Here is a 20,777-nt window from a genome sequence, read left to right as displayed (position 1 = left end):
AAGATGCAAATCAAAGCTCTATTTCATCCTTGATGTTGAGCTCGATCCCTTTAAGATCCACAGAGAAAGCAGCAAAAAGAAGGCTGCTATTTATCTAGTGCTCTGACTGTCCGGCATCAGCTTTCACATTGAGCTCCATCAGTCACCCAAGCCGAGCAAAATTAAAACAAACCACTAACCGAGCAGTCCTCGAACAATTCCAAACGAATGAATTATCCCTCAAGCAGTTTTCTTCCAGCCCTTTCGAGGCACCCACACTTTTTTTTTTATTGCTTTAAGGTAGGATGATGAGAGCGCCAATTCTGAACAACTCCAACGCTTTTAATTGTTGTTCAACTTCCTGACATCACACAGTTAACCAGGGATTTTAGGACATTTGATGTACTCATCTCATCCACATAACGAGTCCCACTCATTTGATTTTTCTACTGTGGATAACAGCTCTGCTGTTGGGAAAGCTCAGGAAAGCAGAGCTAGCTCCTTTCCAGTCCGGCAAAAGTTTAAAAAGTGGCTTGTGGGGCTCAGCTCCCCCTCCCAAACCCGCTCTCCGCTCCTTCCCCCCCTCCCCAGACGAGCGTCCAGAAGTCCATCCCCCAAAGCCAGCCTGGAATTATCACAGGTAAACAAACTCACAGACAAACATCAAGCAAAGAGAAGTAGCGATTACCCATTCCAGTCGACAAACATCTGCCTGAGGACGTCTGTGCTCACGAAAGCTACAGCATGTGACTGCTTCCCGGCCCCGTCCCTGGAAGTCTTGACTTGGTGTGGATGTCAGCTTCCCTCCCAGCGCGAACGCGAATGCGAATGTGAATGCGAGCTGCCAGGCTCCGCGCTCTGCTTACAACTCCCCTCCCCCGGCAGCTCCATTACTCATGTAAACACACAGCAGTGACTAGCACGGAGTGTGTGGGATGAGCTCTGAGGACTTTGCCGGAGTTGCCAGACTGGCAGGGAGGGCTCTGCTCCCCACCTCCCCGCCCGCCCTCCCTGCGCCGGGTTGGTGATTTCATCAGGCCTGTTTTGTGGATCCTGACCTCCTTCTCCCCTGTCACAGGCTCATGCCATCACCTTCCATGAACTGACCCGGGCCTTAGCCCGGAGCCAGGGCGTGGACTATTTTGGTTTGAAGACTCAGGGTAGCACAGAGGTGTTTCCACCACGGACCCAAGTGCTAAGACTTTAATGAGTGTGAGGGAAGGATGTACTTTCATGTCCCTTATCAAAACAATAGCCGAGCAGAAAGCTGACAGAAAGGGAGCATGATGTGGGGTAGGTCTGAGACATTTCACGAAAAAGAAACACAACAGTATCGTCTCTGTTCTCAGACTTGTTAACTATGATCTCTCCTTCCTCACATTTTGGCAAAAAAACACTTAAACCTAAAAGCATTTCTTTCCAGAAAGCTTTCAAATCCCAAAGGCCTTTTAGATAGAACTTGTACTGAACAGGCTGTTTTAAATACAGGCAAAGGTTCCGGGAACCGACAATAGGTCATCCTCAAATCGGGTCTATTTTCTCCATTCTTTGAGCTGTTTTCAGAACGCAGAGAAGCACATGCCCTTCCCCGGCAGATTCTGAGAATTTTAAATTTAGAACAGGCTAGCACCTAATATTCTGGTCACGCAAACTTAAACTCTAAATGGGACCTGATCAAGAGAAAAAGCCTTTTGTTCCTAATGAGGCAAGTGGCTGACATTTCAGGTAGGCTAGGCAAATCCCACCAATGGCTCAAGCCTCAGACTCACGTACCTCTCTTCTCATTTCTCCTCTGCCCTCCTTTCCTGGCTTTCTCTTCTGGAAGGTACCACGGTCTTCGTGGTACTTTAGCTGTAGTTTATGGGTTATTATCATCCTCAGTTGGAGGGTCCTTCAGGGCAGGACCATGTGGGATTCATCTGTCACCTGCCCAGCACACACCCAGGAGATGGCATTACATGATATCAGCCTGGTGAATGAATAAGTGACGGATGAAACTAAAGATGCCCACATGTACCTCCTTCAAGTCTTCACAAGCCAAGCCCGCCAACCTGCCCATGTGCGCACCTGTCACACCGGGCACCTGTAAAACTGCCTTCACCTTCTCTATTTACACTTGAGCTCTGGGAACGTAACCCAGGTAAACAAGTTAACCGGACTTCCAAGTTTGCTCTGAGAATTGAGACAGAAAACCTAAGGCCCTTGGTTCCCGATGACCGTTAAGCCTTTTTGTCTGGCGCTCGGAAGGACTGTGATCTTGTCTCCAATGCCCCAGTGCCCGGAAGAGCTGATGTTCAAAGTCCCAGGGAGAATGGAGCCTGCAGGACTGGGGGGTGGGGGGTAGACCCCATAATGCAATCTGAAACCTCTGGGATCTGTAAGACCCCAGGCGAAGCTTTGGGATTGAGGGGCTGGCTTTTTGCGGGGGGAGTAAAAATTCTGGTTCCCAGGCTACTTTTTGTTCTTACAGAGTCAAGAGAACAAATCGTTTGCCAGGCGGGTGAGTGAAAACAAATGCTTTATGGTGTGGTGGTGGTCAGGGGTGTGGGAAGCCGGGAGCATGCTTGTAGAGAGCACAACTGCCTCTGGTCAGTTCCACTACCAAAAAAAAAAAAAAAATGTGTGAAGCAATAAATGCACGGTGACTTTTACATGTGTATATAATCCACAGCCCAGCTCTGGCCTGGCTCATTCACGGAGTTCAGTCAATGCTCTTTACATGAATGTTTTCAATATTACACACGAATAATAATAATAGCTGCTATTTACTGAGCACTTTCTCTGTGCCAGTCAGCACTTTGCATACAATAACTCATTTAAACTTTTTTTTTTTTAAGATTTTATTTATTTATTTATGAGAGAGAGAGAGAGAGAGTGAGAGAGAGAGCGCAAGAGGGGTAGGGTTAGAGGGAGAACCAGACTCCCTGCCGAGCAGGGAGCCCGATGTGGGACTCGATCCCGGGACTCCAGGATCATGACCTGAGCCGAAGGCAGTCGCTCAACCAACTGAGCCACCCAGGCGCCCCATACAATAACTCATTTAAAACCCGCAGCAAACCAACAGGAAGGTGAGATTATTATCCCCATCTTCCAGAAGAGGAAACTGAGACAGAGATGAAATTACTTGTCTTAGGTCATGCAACTGGTTATGGGTAGCAGAAGGATTCCAACCCAGAGTCCCTGTTTTAAGTAACTTCTGACAGACAGACACAGGCCCTCATTCTGTCTCATAATGAGATATTTATATGATTAACTTGGGCTGTCGGGCACCAGGGAGCTTCCCCCAAACACCACATAGCACAAGGGTGCTAGAGTCCATCTCAGGCAGCCAACGGCATCCTACAGACCTGACATGGAGCAGGGTCCCCATCGACCTGACTCAGTAGCAGGTAAAGGCTTCCACTAAAGCCACATAGGTCTAATAAAACTTAGAGCGCCGTGCACATTCCCCCTTTGCAGTGGGCCACTGATTCCTCTGCCTAAACAGTGAAAGATCTCTGTGGTTTTTAAAAAATCTTTCCTCTCTGACTGCCCATCTGTTCCTCTTCCTCAGCGTCATGAAATTAACAAGTACGCACCTCTGTGAAGTCACTACTATTTCCATGCCGGTAATCCCAGGAGCATCAGTGACCGCCAGTGCTCCAGGCTACTTTGACATCTGACTTGTGTGTTTTGTTTTTTCCTCTTCTTAACTCCGTCAAACATTAATAAAATAAAGCCTTTTTTTTTTTTTTTTTTTTAGGCAACATAAGCAAAAGGTTTTGGGGTTTGTTTCTTTTCTTAAAGGGTCTAGAAGCTCAGGGTTTTCAGGCATTCATTTATATATTCCCTTCACTATGGGTTCTGACAAGTTATGTGTCAGGGCAGCGCAGGTGTGGGAAACTTTCGGCTCAACCCCAGCTCTTGAAATAATAATAATAAAACAAAGGAAATGTAACCAGTTACTGGCAAAGTAAATTGCTTTTGGCTTAAACATTCCTGTTTTTTTCTCCTGTGTTCTTCCTGTCATGACCGTCTCTCTTTTTTTATAACATTTATGCTCTTGGAAATACCACGAAGATAAACTGCTATAAAAGCAGGATTGACTCATCAGTTAACAACTCTTTCTTCTCATTTTGCAGAGAGGATTTTGTTGCCAAAGCAGCTCCATATTCTCTCGAGAAATTCTTTGTGAGCTTCCACTTAGAGATAGGACTTGCTTGTTGGTGGGGACTGCAATTAGGGGGATGGAAAACCAGGCTTCATTTTCTTAAGAGTTTGACCCCCAGGGTCAATATCTAGAGGAAGTTGGCAGAGCGTTAACTCACTTGATTTGCAAGTTTTGCGTGCATGTGTGCACGTGTGTATGTATGTGTGTGTGTGTGTTTTAAACACTAAACACAAGCCAGAAAACTAAACTCCCCTGACTGATGTATTAGGGACTGACAAACATCATTCCTTGTATAGTATGCATTTCTGATAATACTTTGCATTTCTGTAAGGCCTTTCCTCTGAGGATTTCAATTCTCTGATATATTTTCTTTATAGACAATAATCTTAAAATACTCTGGCAAGTTTCAGCATGGAGCATTGCTCTTGCTGGAAAAAAAATACCCTAATTTAGTTATCATTTACTGTGTTCTATTTTCAATGTTTCCCTTTTGACTATTTAGAAACTTCCTCTTTCACTAAAACAAAAATAGGATGAGTGTTTTTAAAGTTATTAATATATGAGTAAAAGATCTAGAAACCAAGCATGGCAGAAGGCTTGATCAAAGCCACTCCTGAAATTTATGGGTGTAATAAAAGAAAGGCATTTCACAGATAATCTCTTACAGAATTTCAGTTTTCAAATACTTGGGAAAATAGAAAAGAAAAACAGAAGCTCTCAGCCCTCATTTTGGCTTTAACTTAAAGTCAACATTTTTATTTTAAAAATTCATAAAATGATTCCCTGAAACGTGTATTTCAAATCCGCAGCTACCTTCTCTACACTCACTACTCCACACCTAAGAGAGCGGTGCCAGGAAGCGGCAGTAGCCGCCCCGGTGCTCAAAGTCTGTTAATTGGTTGAATCTTTCTGTGAATGCGCAAAGCATTCGGGACACACAGACTTAACACTTCTCAAGTTTACTTTTATTCTGTTTTCCCATAAACAACCTTCTACACCCAACAGGAATGTATGGGTGGCAACTGTGTTGTCTGAGACACGAGCCCCCGGGGCCATCAACAAGCCCGACTCCATCTCGTGGGCCGTTCCCACGTAAATGCTGACTTGACAGCCAGAGGCGGGAGGTAAGGCAAACAACAAACAAAAGCCACTGCAAGCGTGTTATCATTCTCCACAATTGTTCTGACAGTTCCCTTTTCCCGGGTAATTTTTTTTTTTCTCAAATCAAGGCATGAAAGAGAATAGTTCAGAGGCGTGAACCGAGGCCAGAGCCGGTCGCAAAATGCCCTCACTCTCGGCTGCCCGGAGCGTCGACCGTCGTGTGTCCCCAGAGCGCCCATCACACTGCCCGCAACCCTGGATGTCGTGGCCACCTTGAGTGTCCACGTTGGCCTTAGCCCCCAGCTCTCCCCTGGCGCCCTGTGGACCACCATGCCCATGACCACAATTTAGCATTTCCAATGAACTACACTCTCCCAGAACCCAGGTCCCCTCCCACCTCCTGTGCAGGGTGAGCAGTTGTGTGGTTAGAAAGAGGGCAGGTGGGGAAAAAAAATGAAGCGGACTTCACACGAGGTCCAGCCAGTTTGGCTGTTTGTCAGCATCGCTGAGATCCCCACGAGTCACTAATGAGAGTGGAATGTCTTAGTGCGTCTGTCATACCTGGACTGCCCGGGCAGCTTAAGTCCAAAACAGCCGTGGACTTCATTGACTGCTCAACAAACCATGTAAGTAAACACTCTTGTAATCCCTTCCAAAACAGGCCCAGTCTTACTCACTCTTTGTTTCATACTTGTGAATGCTGGAGCGATTGTTAATGCCCCTGATCAAAGTTTTAGTAATTTCATAGGCATGTGATTTGCATAGCTATTTCCTGACCCGCCTTCTCTCTGCCCTGGAGGTCTTCATTTCTCAGAAACACTTAAAAACACAGATAATTTGACTTCTCCCCTTCCCCCACCCTATAAATGGAACTCGATTTGCTAGCTCATCTGTATTGCTAATTGGTTTGAAAGCATGTGACTCCATGCGTTCTTGCATTAAAACACAAGCAAACCTCTTTTTTAGTCAGGTTTTACCAGAAGTGACAGGCAGATTTCTATCTTTATTTCCCCTCTGTGTCTTGAGGAGGGAGAGAAATTTAAATGACCAAATATTATCTATATATTATTCCGAAACAATGTAGTGAATTCCAAAGGAATGCAGAAATGTTCTAGATGTGTATAACAGGCTTGTCTACAAGGGCGCTGGCAAAGAAGAAGGGGATTAGAGACACTTTTCACTACCATTTAGAGAATGAGGGGAAAATCTGGGCGCTAAATCTAGGTGCAGAGTGAGGAGAGAGTCTGGGTTTTCAGGAGACTGACTCTCTAAGGAGAGAATTCTGGAAACAGGGAAGGAGATTGAAATCCGTGCCAGAACTTTCAAACCCTCAGCTTCCCTTTGGCTTGTTCTGGCTACTCACATATCCGTCAGGGGACCCATTCTCAGGGAAAGGTCCCCCTCAGGATCCCTGAAAGGGACCGAAGTGGTGGCCTGCAGCTCTTTCACAAATGCTTACTTGTCTTTGAGGTGATGAGGTGTCCGTACCATGGCATCAGGAGCCGGTGGAAGACCCTTTCACCTTAAAAGTCCAAATTTTACAATTCTGTAAAGAAACATCAGGGCAGAGTGGATACCCGAAGGCTTAGCTTGGTGCACAGACTACAGACAGGTGGCCATTTGGTCCAGGTGTTACCCTGCAAATAAAGGGTCAGATTTCCTTCCCCAGCCGCAAGGTCTTTTATGAAGTCGCAAACCCAGCAAAACCAAAATGCCGTAGGGGCTCAACCTTCTACCCGGCAACTCATTTCTCCTGCTATTCTTCTCACTGGATGCCAGGTACCCAGGGTCCATTTCCAGGCCCTGGGGCTCAGGCTCCACTCTTAGTGGAGAAGATCATGCTGGACATTGAGGAAAAAAACTGCGTGAAAGCTATTAACAATTAGATTAAGTGCATTGTTTCGATGTTTACTGTGTAGTTCTTCTGAAGATTTTGAAATAGTGTTTCCATTTTTTGAAAACTATTCAATAAACACAGATTTAGTCTCTCTTGGTATGATTGTCTGGAATAAGAATAGAATATTAATTTAAGATACTTGTTTTTTTAAAAAAATTTAGGCTATTTTAAGGATCTAGTCTGAAAATGCTTTTTAAGGACATTTTGATGTCTCTAATTTATGAAGTTTATAAAGATAGGACCTCTTAAACATAGAGGATTTTTGTCTCTCTTTTTTTCTTTTTGTTACAATCAAAAATCCTGCTCATCTAGTCCATGATGGATGTGTTCTGTGGTGTAACTATTGAACAGGCCAGCACAGAAGTGAAAGTTACATTTTTTGTGCTGAATAGCCTTGAAAGGAGCAGCAAATATCAGAACAGTTTTTAAACTCATATAAACAGAACATTCTTGTTCAGCCATTTCTCCAGGTTTGGAAATGAGATATTCCATTTTCAACATTGAGGATAATTGATTTGCTACATCTCTAAAGAAAACATTCCCTACTTGGAAATAAGTAAAAGAGACATTTGTGTGTGTGTGTGTGTGTGTGTGTATTAACATAGAGGTATTTAACTTCTTACAGACTTGGACTAATATGTTATGAGAGAAATTTCAGTTTTTCAAACACATACATATAAGAAAAAGTAAAAGGTCATCAAGTAATAAGCTTCCAATCTCTTTTTTAAGAGATCCCCAAAGGAATTTATACTTAAAAGGGATTTTTCACACTCTTTATGCTTTTCTACCTTTCAGAAAGAATAATTGAAGAAGTTGGACAAGTCTCTTACTTAAAAGTAAAAAGATGGCTATTCTTGTTTGTCTGAAGCTCTCAGACATTTTTCTTTGCTCAGGTAAAGGTCGCCCAGCCCTGTTCTCTTCCGTGAGCTACCAGCACCGTGTCTGAGCTTCATTTGCTCGTGGCTACCTAGGGGCCACTATACTGGAAAATGTGTTGAAGCAGAGTGGGGCGAGGGTCCAGAATGGGTTGTGTGTGAGGAGGCAGGGCAAGCTAGAGCGCTCGGGTAGTGGGACTGTGTGTCACATTGTGGAGAAACGTGGACAGATAGCCATCAGATGAACAAAGAGAATACACAGAAGAGGTTAGAACTCCCTCCCATTTTTTTCAGTGTAAGATAAAATGTTTCTATGACTGTTGAGAGCTGCTCTGTCTCACACGGTCACCACTATCCACGTGGGGCTACTGAGCACTTGAAATTTGTCCGGTACCATACTAAGATGTGCCATAAGCATAAAGTACACACTGGATTTCCAGGACAAGACACAAAATGTAAAATAGCTCATTAATAACATTTTATATTGATTCCATATTGAAGTGATATTTTGAATATACTGGATTAAGTAAAACACTTTATTAAAATTAATTCTACCTGTTTCTTTTTACCTTTTAAAATGCGGTTGCTAGAAAATGGTACGTTGCATGTGGCTTGCATTATCTTTCTCTTGGGGGATGCTGGTTTAGTCAACAATTCAAGGTTATGATTACAGATAGGTCCTCGAAAATGTGTTAAAGAGTAGACAGAACAAGATTAACATCTGAAGCCAGAATCATCAGCAAAAGTGGTGAGTCAAAGTTTCACTGAAATTTAGGATTTTATTTACTGTTACACGCAAGGATAGTCATGCATTGATGTTAGTATCTGAGAATTTTGCCAAAGCTGAGGTATTTCCTTTGCAAAATTCAGATCTGGTAATCATTGACTCCAGGTTACTCAATGGCCCCAGTGAAGATATTATTTCATTAACTTCCTTAACTAAGATGTCAAAGCAAATGTTAAGCCTTGACAGGGCACTTGGGGGGAAAGTGGAGAAGAGACAGAGAAAAAGAGGCTGTCTAATTATTAATGTTACTAAGTGTTCTCTCCAGTTACCAACATGGGTTGGGTATAATGTAAGCCATTTGCAAAGTGAGTAAGAGAAAATAGACCTTGAATGATTTTTGGCTGGTTGGAAGGTAGAAGCTGCTTAACCACAAACTGTTGAATAAATTCATGGTCTGGGTGTGTTTTCCTTTTTGGAGATTTCATTTGCAAGTAAGTAGAGAGATCAGATAGAGTCAGTCCTAAAGCCACCCAAGGGCATGGCCTTCTTGGCTTCGCCAAGGTGCTTCAACTCCCACGGTTCTATACAACGAAAAGTGAGATTATTCACTGAAGACAAAGCACTCCAATAAGCCCCGAAAAGTCGATAGAACAAAAAGGGTTGAACTCTAGGGGGCAGAGGAGGAGACACATTCTTTCCCCATTCATTCTTTTTTTTTTTTTTTTAAAGATTTTATTTATTTATTTATTTGAGACAGAGAGAGAAACAGCATGAGAGGGGAGAGGGTCAGAGGGAGAAGCAGGCTCCCCGCTGAGCCGGGAGCCCGATGCGGGACTCGATCCCAGGACTCCAGGACCATGACCTGAGCCGAAGGCAGTCGCTTAACCAACTGAGCCACCCAGGCGCCCTCCCCATTCATTCTTAGCACGAATAGCCATTGGGGTGTCACTCTAAGAAGACAGTAGCTGCTCCGTGGCCACCTGGCCCAGGGTCCCAGCCTCCCAAATAACTGGTCGCGGTGGCTGAAATCAAAGCCTAGTCCCTCCACCCCCTCACCTTTTGATTCCCGTGGCAGCAACAGCACGGAAACAGAACTAGACGTTAACAGCTCTCCAAATGCAACAGGCCAATCAAAGGGCCACACACCCACCTGGATTCTTTTATGGAAATCCTCCCCGACCCCTCCTGTTAGGGTCCGCATTGTAAAAAATAAAAGAACAGTAATGGTTGCAATGGAAATAAGCTTAGGAAATATTTTCTTTTCTTAGAAGGCAGGAGTTGCTATAGCACTGCACGGAAGAGGTAGTAACACGCAGGGAGATTAAGAGCAAATCCCTACAACACCAGCAAATTGTGCAGTGAATATTACACATTCTACTGTGTAGTACTTACAACATTTTTTAAATGAAATTACTTGGCAGGTTCCGCCTACAGCCAGGGAAGCAGTCTGCACACCTCTGGTATGTTTCTGATACCTAACTTGACCAGTATTTGTCTTTGTCCTCCAAACTTTTTTATAGCAACATGGTATGCATATTTCAGCATCCAACATTATTAACTCATGACCAACTGTCAGTTGATGGTTATCTAACACATGGGGTCTCCAAAAAGGGATCCTTATTTGGGCAAAAGCTCTTGTCTGCACCAGTCTGTCTATATTTCCCTTCAGAAGAACTTTATTTGGATTATTATTCGCTGTTACTTGAAACTTGGAGGCTGCATGTGGCAATCGGAAGGCGGGGAAATAAATCCTCAGCAAGCGAAAACACTTAGCTGATATTAAAACCCTTTCTAGCTTTGTTAGCTTGAAAGTCAACTCTTGGTTGCCCTCTCGTGGTGAATCTATGTGATGTGGTGGGCAGACCATACAAACCCAGAAACTAAGAGTTTAATCAAATACAGGTAAGCACATTCATCCTTGAGAGACACAGTCACAAATCACAACCTTATGTTGTTGTATGTGTTTCAGAATTTACATTTAGCAGCCCTCCCATGCGGAGTGGGATTGGAGGGGGAGGACCTGGAGCGGGGGAGGCTGTAATATGGAAATTAGAACTTTGTCCGGCATATAACTTCACTATGTTTACTCCCATAACTGTTATATATGCAGCAAACTGATTTTTATGAGATTTAGAAACTTCAAAAAAAATCATGTCCACATTTTAAAAGTTCCTTCATAACCAAAAATAGACTGATGTTCCAACTGGTTTGGAATTATAGGAACCAAGGAAAGAAGTCTGAATAATTCCCTAATATGGAAGAAAATCACTTAAATAAAATAAGGAACAGCTTATTTGTTTTTGACAATAGGCAACATACGGAAACTTGGAATGTATAGAGCGAAGTGTAGGTACACCATTCATTCATAGCCTCTAGAAATAAAATTTTATAAAAATCTGAACTCCAAATTTAATAATTGGTTACTCCATTTGGTATTTAATTTTAATTTTTAAAAACACCATTTAAAATTTCTGCTGTACGTCTTTTGACAATTTCCTGCCTGACAGGCCCATCCCCAAAAAGCAAACAAACCTGGTATTAAAACAGACTGAGCGGCTTAAGAAAAAGCTGGGGGCAAAGTACATGAGAACATAAATTATTATTCATCATATTACCAGCAAATGTACCATTTCCTTCTTCATGTGCCTTCTCTTTAGATAAAAGCCGCTCCTCTAACCTGCATTCACAAAAATGCTCTCTGTTTTTAATTTGAGTTTAATATGAGTTTAGGGGCAGATTCACCTTAACTTGGCTTTTCCATTCACACGTGGAAGTTCAGTTTTGCAACAATAGTTGTTTGGTTTTGTCTCTGAATTAGCAAAGTTCTTAAAGTAATTTACTATAAAATTAAACAGCTGTGAGTCCTTTAGCAAACATGATTCTTGTTCTTCTTTGTACTATTGTGCAAGCTGAAATACCCTTTCTTTCATGTCTTTTTATTCCAAAATGAATTCCCTAGTTAGCCTTGTTTAGCTTAAAAAAAATAATAATAATAAAGAAGGGGGTGGGGATTTGCTGACCTCTGAGATTGATCAGAATTTAAGCACGGGGCGTTTACACAAGGTGCACACTCAAAAGGGCTTTTGTTTTGTTCCTATTATGGAATGGAAAATTATATTCTGCCCCGATATAAGGCAAATCCTGGGGTACAACGAAGCTGTTTGCAAACACTTCTGTGGAGCAAGGCATCTTACGTCTATTTTGCAGATGAGGAAACTGAATCGTCGATCAATGGTAAGGAGGCGAGAACAGAAGACATTCACAGAGGCTGGAATTAAATTTAGAATTTGACTCCTAGCCCAGGACTCTAGCCACGTGAGGGCTCTGACTCTTTGGAATCAACAGAAGAGCAATTTTAAAACATTCTTTTGACATTATTAACCACAGCCTCAGGGCTTGGGGAAGTGGGGGTAGGGGGCGGGGCCTGGAAACAATACGGAGCTTCTAGGTGACAGCGTCTTGCAACAGGACTCATAAAATGGGTTACTTGATCCATACTGCCATATAGTCTAGGAACGTTCAGAGGCTTAATGATTCCCTTTGCATCTTAAAAAATGAAAATCGAGATTCGAGGGCTCGTGCAGACAACCCCCTCCCCAAATACAGAGCCAGGGAATCATTACAAGGCATGGAGTACAAAAAGCGGTTCTTGGCTTTTCAAAGGAATTTGGAACCAAAGAGCACTGCTAGGTGCTGGTGAATCCACAGATGTTAGGACAGCAGGATTCTTCATTTGAGTAACTTGGAAAATGTTGGAATTCCAGAGTTTAAGAAGAACCTTAGATACCACTAGTCCAAACTTATTTGACACACCAGAGAAGGGAGGCCCAGAGAGTCTGCAGTTCTGCCTGAAGTCACACAGCTAGTGTTGGGGCTGCCAGAGACACTGCTGTCTGTTGGTTGCATGGGATCAGCAGCAGATGGTTTTTCAATGGACCCTGAATACCTCCTCTCGGGTCTCCGCGGGGCGGGCTCTGTCATCCCAAGACCGCATTACTAAAACACACTTTCCAAGGAACTGCAATTAATAAAGTCAAATGGGAGCTGACAAGGACATTCCCGCTGTGTTCAAATGCCAAAACATACAACTGAGAAAGCTCCCTTGGAGCGCACGGCCTGTGGGTCCTCCTGGCGAAACTTCTGTGTACCACAGAGAAGAGTGCTGGGGCCCGAACAGGAGGGACCAGGAGGCAAGCACGTGGGGCGCCATGGGGCGACCCCCAGCACTGGCATCAGTGCGTGCCACCTGCTTGCTGTCGTTGGCTGTGCTGAAAAACGAAGGGGCCTTCCTTGGATGAGGGGAACTCAGGATCTCTGGGGGCCAGGACAACGGACCACCGCAGACCCTGCTTTGGAGTGGCCTTGCTATCTTCCAACAGGAACGATACCTTAGAGGCCGCAAGACCACTCATGGCTTTACTCCTGCGTGCCCACGCTCCCAGACTTCCCTCGGACAATACCCTTCCCTTTCCACCTTCGTCCCTCCTGCCCCTACTCTTACTTTTTCTCCTAGACTGATGCTGGGCATCACACCCCCTTCAAAAGCTTCCTTATTCCCCTCACGTCCAGCTGGAGGAGGAACCCTTTGTCCTCAGCTTCTCCATCATGCAGGCTTCTAGCCTAGCTCTTATCATCCCATATTGAAATTGTAGGTCTCTCTCCCTCACCAGACTCTGGTCTTGGTTACAGTAGGTGTTCAATAAACATTTACTGAACAAGTGAGTCTCTCCGTACCATATTTTGAAAGCACTGCCTGGTACTTAGTAAGAGTCTAATAAATATTTATTAAGCTTCTGATCCCACTGGAGAACATAAACACCTCTGCAGAGGGCAAGGGGGCTGGGTTGCCCTTGGCAGCTCACCTTCCTGTCTCTAGCACCTCCCATTGGTCACAATTACAATTAATAAAGAGAAAGAGTGTATCCCCCACATTTTAATTCCCACTCTGTAACTCTGAGGCCCAGCTCCTGTCAATCACTTAAATGCTCAACAGAAATCTGCCCTGTCTGTGAATCTATGGATCTGACCTGGTTTGCCAAGACCCTCCAACCCACAGAGATGCTGTCTCTCCTGGAGAACCCTCAACAGGGAAAAAGTCAGTGACACCGAAGAGAAAAGAGAAATTAAGTTCCCAGGGGAAGATAAGATGGCAGACTGCCTGGTGAGAATTATTTTTTAAGGAACCCCATCCCTGCAAAGCTGCCTAAAAAAAATGTACCTGCAGACAAAAGTCTGGGCAAATCTATAATGTAGAGATTAAATTTAAACTCCAGTAAAGATTTTTAACAAAGGGATCAATAAAATAGGAGATTGATCTTCAGTTAAAAGTTCCCAGTAATGGGATAGTCTAGAAATTTCATAAATAATGCTTTTATCTTGATTGCAAAATAATCCCCTGCCACAAAAACAAGGCGAATCAAGGTAGGAAATTGTTCAGCGGGAATTAAAATGTCACACTTTACACAGAATAAAGCACTGCAATCACCAGGAAAACACACATTGCAAATGTGTTAACACAAAATTACATACATCACTTAATTATATAAGCGCACAGCTCCGAGTAACCCATTAGCTAAACATGTCGGGCTGCGGTTGAATATATACATGCAATATTTTTAGCACAGAGGGGATGTAACTATGTCAGGCCTGGCACCATAAAGCCTGAGATGGCAAGTGCTATTAAACTGAGATGCAATCATGTTGAAAAGGAAACATGAACAAACAGCAGACAATTGAGAAGAAAATACAGTGAGCTTGTGTTCTACTACATGTGCTTCCAAAACCTTATATAACTATTCATTGTCTATTTCATCTGGCTTGCATCCCGGGTTTGTTCCATGCTATACTAATTTTATAATAATAAACTGCTACACCAGTTTTATGAAATCACGCACGCAGAGAGGTTGCAGATGACATTACATCTGATTATCTTCGCCAGCAAAGGACACTGTTCTGAAATTAAACACAGTCTCATGCAAAATCATCCACTTTGTTTAAAATGTCCCCTAGAGTTTGCTTCTGAAAACGCAATCCAGCATCTTTCCTTTTGTCTCCAAAACACTGGTGAAGGTGGTAAAATTGCTCTGGATCCCCACGTTTCACAAGGAAGTAAAGAGGGCACAGACTTTGAAAAACAGGTAGCTGTTCATTGACTTCACGGACCAGGCAACCAGTATGACCCCAGGCAAGTCATCATCTCTCGCTGGGGTTTAGTTTGCTCATTTATCAAAACGGGATTGTATCTCTCTCTTGAAAGATTATGAATGGCGGAGAAAGACTATGAATGAGATAAAATGACACAATATGCCTGGCACATTATTTGGTACCCAGAAGACACTAATAAATGGTGGATGCCATTATTATTACTATTATAGGCACAGACACAAGGGAAGAGTACCTTACTTTAAGCATTTCAAGAGGCCAGTGGTTCTCTGGTGGGAGAGTTATTGTCACTCTGGAAACATCTGAACCTTCAGCACAGAGATAGGCACCTTGTAGAACCCAGCAAGAAAGAATAAGTACAATGAAAGCTAGAGGATCATTTGACACAAACCCCTGGTATACCTCCTTGGAGGCTGACTGTCATCTACTCTGGCAGAGCCTTTCATCAGAGAGGCAATAAGTAGGTTGTTAAAAGGGGAAAACATGTCTTGGTATTAACTGATTCTATGTTTTAGACCAGTTTAAATCTTAACACAAAAAGTGAAGAAAGAAAATTGCCACACAGTAAAGTGTTGCCAAAATAGGATCAGAAAACATTAAAATGAAAATAAAAAAGAGACTATGCTAAGTATCTTCATTCTCTAAATGAATTGTTCAACATTTCTGAGAGCCCCAGGCTCATCGGAATCCCCTGTACCTTAGAATCACCATACAGAGGACTCTGCACATGGTAGGGGCTCAATAAATAGACAGTCAATGGAATGGAATTGCATATGGTGGGCCAAGAAGAAAAGCAACCTCACGTTCATAGCTGTCCCAGTACAGACAAATCTATGGGAAGGTTGAAACCCAGAGAGGCTTTTCCTCTGGGTTTTTATAAAAACATTTGTATGAATCAAATCTCGCTATGATGTGAGAATCATCAACTCGAACTGTATTTGCAATGTGTGTTTTCCTGGTGATTGCAGTGCTTTATTCTGTGTAAAGTGTGACATTTTAATTCCTGCTGAACAAGGCCATGATGTGGCAAAAGAGAAGATCAAATTCTATCCATATGAAAGTAAGGGAAGGTCTCTTAGGAGGAAAAAAGAGTCATTTAAGAAGAAGCATTTAAGATCCTGGTTTCTTACTGGCCAAATCAAGTCCTGGTTTTGTTTCTCACATCTACTATTTGTTGACTCAATAAATATTTGTTGCATTCGCCATCATATGCCTGACCCTGTGTTAGTCCAGCTGGGGATAAAACAGAGAAGGTAATGCAGTTCCTGACTTTAACGAGTTCACATTTTCAAGGAATTGAAGAACAGCAGGCCTGTTTCCTCATCTACAACATTAGGGGTTTATTAGACAAGACTAGTACATGGACAAAATCGGCCTGGTGCCAGTTTGTTTGGCTCGGGCAGTTTTTGTCAGTCATTGTCATCAATCTAAAATTATGAGATTTTCACATAAAAATCAGCATGTCTGTCTGTTCTTAAAGAGTTGAGAGATCTGACAACACTGGGCTCATACTCCTACAACACAGCAAAAGACTGGAGCTGAAAGTAGCAGCTCCTTTCGACAGAGCATGGGCACCCAGTGCTTCCTGATTTCTTATAGGGCTTCACCTGCCCTCTCCCCCTGAGCTCCCTGTTGACACCTCAGAGTACCCGCGTTTGTGACTTCTGATTTGGAAGCTCATTTAGATTTTCATTTCAAATGAGGTATGATCATGAGAGCCAGCCAAGGGTATAAATCAGTAACCTGCAGAGAAGAGGTAGTTCCTTGATGGACCCATGTTCTTTACCTAGTGGTCTCAGTCCAAAGGTTACAAGATCCTAAGTGGGTTACCAGAGGAGGAGCTATCATCCTTCTTAAGGGCTTCCCACAACTTCATTATCTCCACATGCATTTAGGATTGGGTAGAAAGCAGTCCTGCCTGAAGGCAGAAAAACGTATGAAGCTTCACTTAGAAGTCTCTCTTATTTTTTACATATTCCCGCTTTGCATGTGTCCAAGATGAAGAGGACATTTCAGTGGGCCTCCAAGGATGCCAGACCAGATCTCATTCCTCTTAAAGATGCATGGCCTGATTCCTGGGGGATCTACTTTGAAATCCAGTCATCTCAGCCACAACTCGAACCGTATTTGCTCTTCATTCATTTTTAGACCCTTTGCGCTCCAAAAATGCTTCTTGATGGTTGCTAGGCAACTATTGTTGAATACATGCAAGAGGCATTAATTGTGTGAACACTTTCAAAAACAGAGGGAAAATTGTTTAAAACCGAGGACACTGCCATACCTAAAATAAAAAGCTGTCCTGGCTTCTGTATGTCAGGGGGTAAGATGATTCACCATAAATTACTCCCCTACTCTCTGTCTCTCCCATCATCCCTCTTCAGCCCCCCACTCAAAGATGTAAATCGCCTCCTCTTCAAGTCTCACTCCCAGGATAACCGAGACTTGTTAAATATTCTCTGCTTTTCTGTTGTGTGGTTCCTCACTGACCACATTTTTCCTGACATGTGTATTTCATCCTTGCATATCCTCGGGGGCAGGACAACTTGTGGCTTGTCACTTATTACATCTAGCTTTAGAACCCACTAAACTTATCATATAGCGATCATCTCTTTCTCTGACCCAAATGGAAACAGCAAGAACTCTTCTATTTTCCACATCAAAGACTATGCTTTCCGCTGATGCCAAATGCTCTGTGCTTCTTACCAGTAAACGCAGACTTCATTTTATAGTGTGTTTTCCCTGCACTTTTTTTTGACATTCCAATGTTATGATCAAGCTACAAAGACAGACTTCCATAAATTGAGTGAAACGTCTAAACTAAACAAAGGTAGAACTTGTGGCAATGTGATCTCCTTTTCTTGTTTGATATTAAGTGAAGAAAAATAATTTTCCATCTGAGTCCTAAGGGCAAACTAAGCTAATTACATACTCTTTCCACTATATGGTTCACATGGGTAACTTAGTTTCATCATCTGTAAAATGGAGAAAAGGATTCCGGGTTTAGAATAATGCCTGGCACCTAGTAAATAGCATATAAGCAGCATCAATGGCAGTACTATTACTACTACTACTATTATTATTATTTCTGGTCTTAGATTCATCTTCCCACCATTTCTTGGCCATATAGTCTCATCTTGGTTAATTCCAATCAAGGATTATGTCTTTCCTATGAAATCAATTTTTTAAAAGATTTATTTATTTATTTGGGGCGGAGAGAGAGAGAGAGAGAGCATGCACACGCACATGCACTTGAGCAAGTGGGGGAAGGGGCAGAGGGGGAGGGAGAGGGACAAGCAGACTCTGAGCTGAGCACAGAGCCCGAGGAGCGGCTTAATCCCAGGACCCTGAGATCATGACCTGAGCTGAAAGCAAGAGTTGGACACTTGACCGACTGAGCCACCCAGGCACCCCCTGCTATGAAATCAATTTTGAAAAATATTGAGGATAATAGACTTAAACACGGAGAAATAAAGAGATTCTGATCAGAGATAAAATTACATTAAATAAAAAATATGATATTAAACTTTTGAGTTAACTTTTGGAATCCACAGAAAGAAGAGAGGGCATGGTGCACCTGGAATGGAGAGTGTCTGTACGGTGTGTGCGGGTTAGGGGGCTGGGAGGGGAGGAAGAGAATGAAAACAGACGCAAGAACATCATGGCTCTGGAATATTCTGGACAGATCAATCCTAGGCCTCTCTGTGTCCCTACTGCCACCTCAGACTGTCCCATAAGCACTTCCAGAGAGCAGATAGAGGCTCGCAGATCTCCCTCGATTTAGGTGAGTCATGGTACACGCTGTCGATCTCTAACAAGCGTTCCATGCTCTGCACTGCGCTGAGAGCTTTATGTGCACTTAATCCTCATACGATCTCCCCTTGAGGTGGGTAATATCACTAAAGCCAATTTATTTTAAAGATTTTATTTATTTGAGTGAGAGAGAGAGAGGGGGCACACGAGCGGGGGTGGGGAGGAGGGGGAGAGGGAGAAGGAGAAGCAGGCTTCCCGCTGAGCAGGGAGCCCAATGCCTGGCTCCATCCCAGGACCCTGAGATCATGACCTGAGCGGAAGGCAGACGCTTAACTGACTGAGCCACCCAGGCGCACCTCACTAATGCCCATTTAAGGATGGGAAGACTGAAGCTTAGAGACATTAAAGGAACTGCCGGTGAGCACAAGGCTGGTATGTAGTATTGAGTGGGGACTGAGACCCAGACCCGTGTGTCGTCCGAGTTCACCTTGCTGGCGCTCCGCTACCTGCCTCTGCACAGCAGCCCGCCCCAGGACCGACCGGGAGCGGCCTCTGTTCCCTCAGACGGGAGGTCCAGGGGAGAAGCTGCTAAGCAATTGCAGGGACCACCGGCATGCACTTAACACACGCTTGCTCACTCCATGCTGTGAACTGGCCCTTTGGTGCTTACATAACTCCTTCGAACTAAGACAGAAACAAGCCCGCGCTCGTTCATTTCTCTCCCTGTCCCACACATTATTAAAGGAACCTCCTCTTGTTCCTCGCTAAGGTAAATATAATACCACAACGAAGAATCGTCTGCAACAAATATTTCTTGAGCACCAATTCGTCTCATGAGGGTCACCAAAGAAACACAAGACCCACTTCTTGCTTTCTAGGGAAACAGAACCGAGCTTGTTTGTTGGGAGTTCTGGCATATTCCTTCAACAGTCAATGGTCACCTAGGATATGTAGGCTACGTACTGCGGACACAAGGGTTTCCAAGACTTCCCTTGGCCTTACTCTCACGAAGCTGAAGTTCCAGGAAAGTAGATGGGTAGGTGCTGTCAACAAGTAAGAGGAGAAGCTCTGGGAACATCGCAGGGGGACTCACCTCCTGGAAGCATGTGGAAGACCTCTTTGAGGAAGTGATGTGTAAGCTGAGGTCGGCAGGACTGAAGAGGATCGCCAGTTTGAGGGGGGAGATGACAAGGAGAAGATTGCTCTTCCAGGAAAGACACATACCAAGACAGAGACATAGTCCAAGGAGAGGAAAGCAAGTTCGAGGAACTAAGAAAGTCCCAGATGGCCTGCTGTACGGAGCACTGGGGCTGGGGGAGCTGCTGTCCTCTGACCAGACACCATGGGACCGATGCATCACCGTGGTGGAGACTCTCTATGCTGCAGGCTTTCGGGAGACACACGGAGGGATTTAAGGGGGTGGGTGCAGGACTCGTGGCAGGGCGGCCTGATGGCTAGGCAGGATTAGGAGAGATGGAGGGAGGAAGAGAGGAAGCACACATTCCGTTCTGTGTCCCACTCTTTGCTTCTGTATCAGGAACACAGGGGAAGGCTCACCTGGCTGCCTGCCCTGCCCAGAGCCTTCTTACCCAGCACCCCGATCTCTGTGACAGGGCGCTACATTTATACATGTCATGCTCAGTGATAAAGGACTCACAATTACTCCTTTCATCCCCCACCAGCCCGAGTTCAGCTCCTTCTGCGGGCTGAGGAGGGCTGTGTTAATATGTGATTCTTAATTTATTCATTTTCAGCTAGCAAACAATTTTTAATTAGCCTGCTCTTTATTAAGGACATGGAGCAGGTTATTAACTAGGTGTATCTTTGGGTCTTTAAAAAAGTGAAAAAGGAGAAATCAATCTGTGTGTGATGTTTAGGGGTTTACCTGGTATTAGTCAACATCTTTAGAGCAAATCTCATCAAGTTCCATTTTTAAGCCCTGACTCAACTGACAATCCCACAAGGCAGCAGGGAAGAGTGGGATTAATATATTAGTCACTTGTAAAACTTGCCAGTCCCTCAATTTCATTAGTTCCAGTAAAATATTCAAGGGAATAATCAAAATTTAAAAAAAGAGTATCTTCCTCTTTGCCTACTGAATTGGAGAAGGATTCACTTAGCTCTGTCACAGCACTT

General features: G+C 43.8%; 1 protein-coding gene across 4 annotated transcripts in view; it reads right to left on the bottom strand.

Annotated features, from left to right (window-relative positions):
- The window catches only part of LOC118019569 (AT-rich interactive domain-containing protein 5B), a 179,538-nt gene that overhangs the window by 44,601 nt on the left and 114,160 nt on the right, over positions 1–20,777 (bottom strand). Inside the window, exon 1 of one of the 4 annotated variants that reach the window (XM_035018940.1) lies at positions 668–948. The exons of the other annotated variants lie outside the window; for them this stretch is intronic. Within the exon in view, the coding sequence (XP_034874831.1) occupies positions 668–671 (4 nt within the window). The 5' untranslated portion in view covers positions 672–948. Of the gene's footprint in view, positions 1–667; positions 949–20,777 lie in introns of those variants that run through there. 4 annotated transcript variants of the gene reach the window in all.

The sequence above is a fragment of the Mirounga leonina genome, unplaced genomic scaffold (genome assembly GCF_011800145.1).
Source record: "Mirounga leonina isolate KUSES-001 unplaced genomic scaffold, KU_Mleo_1.0 Mir_108, whole genome shotgun sequence".
Taxonomy (NCBI): Eukaryota; Metazoa; Chordata; class Mammalia; order Carnivora; family Phocidae; genus Mirounga; species Mirounga leonina.
This window is presented reverse-complemented; position numbering and strand designations above follow the sequence as displayed.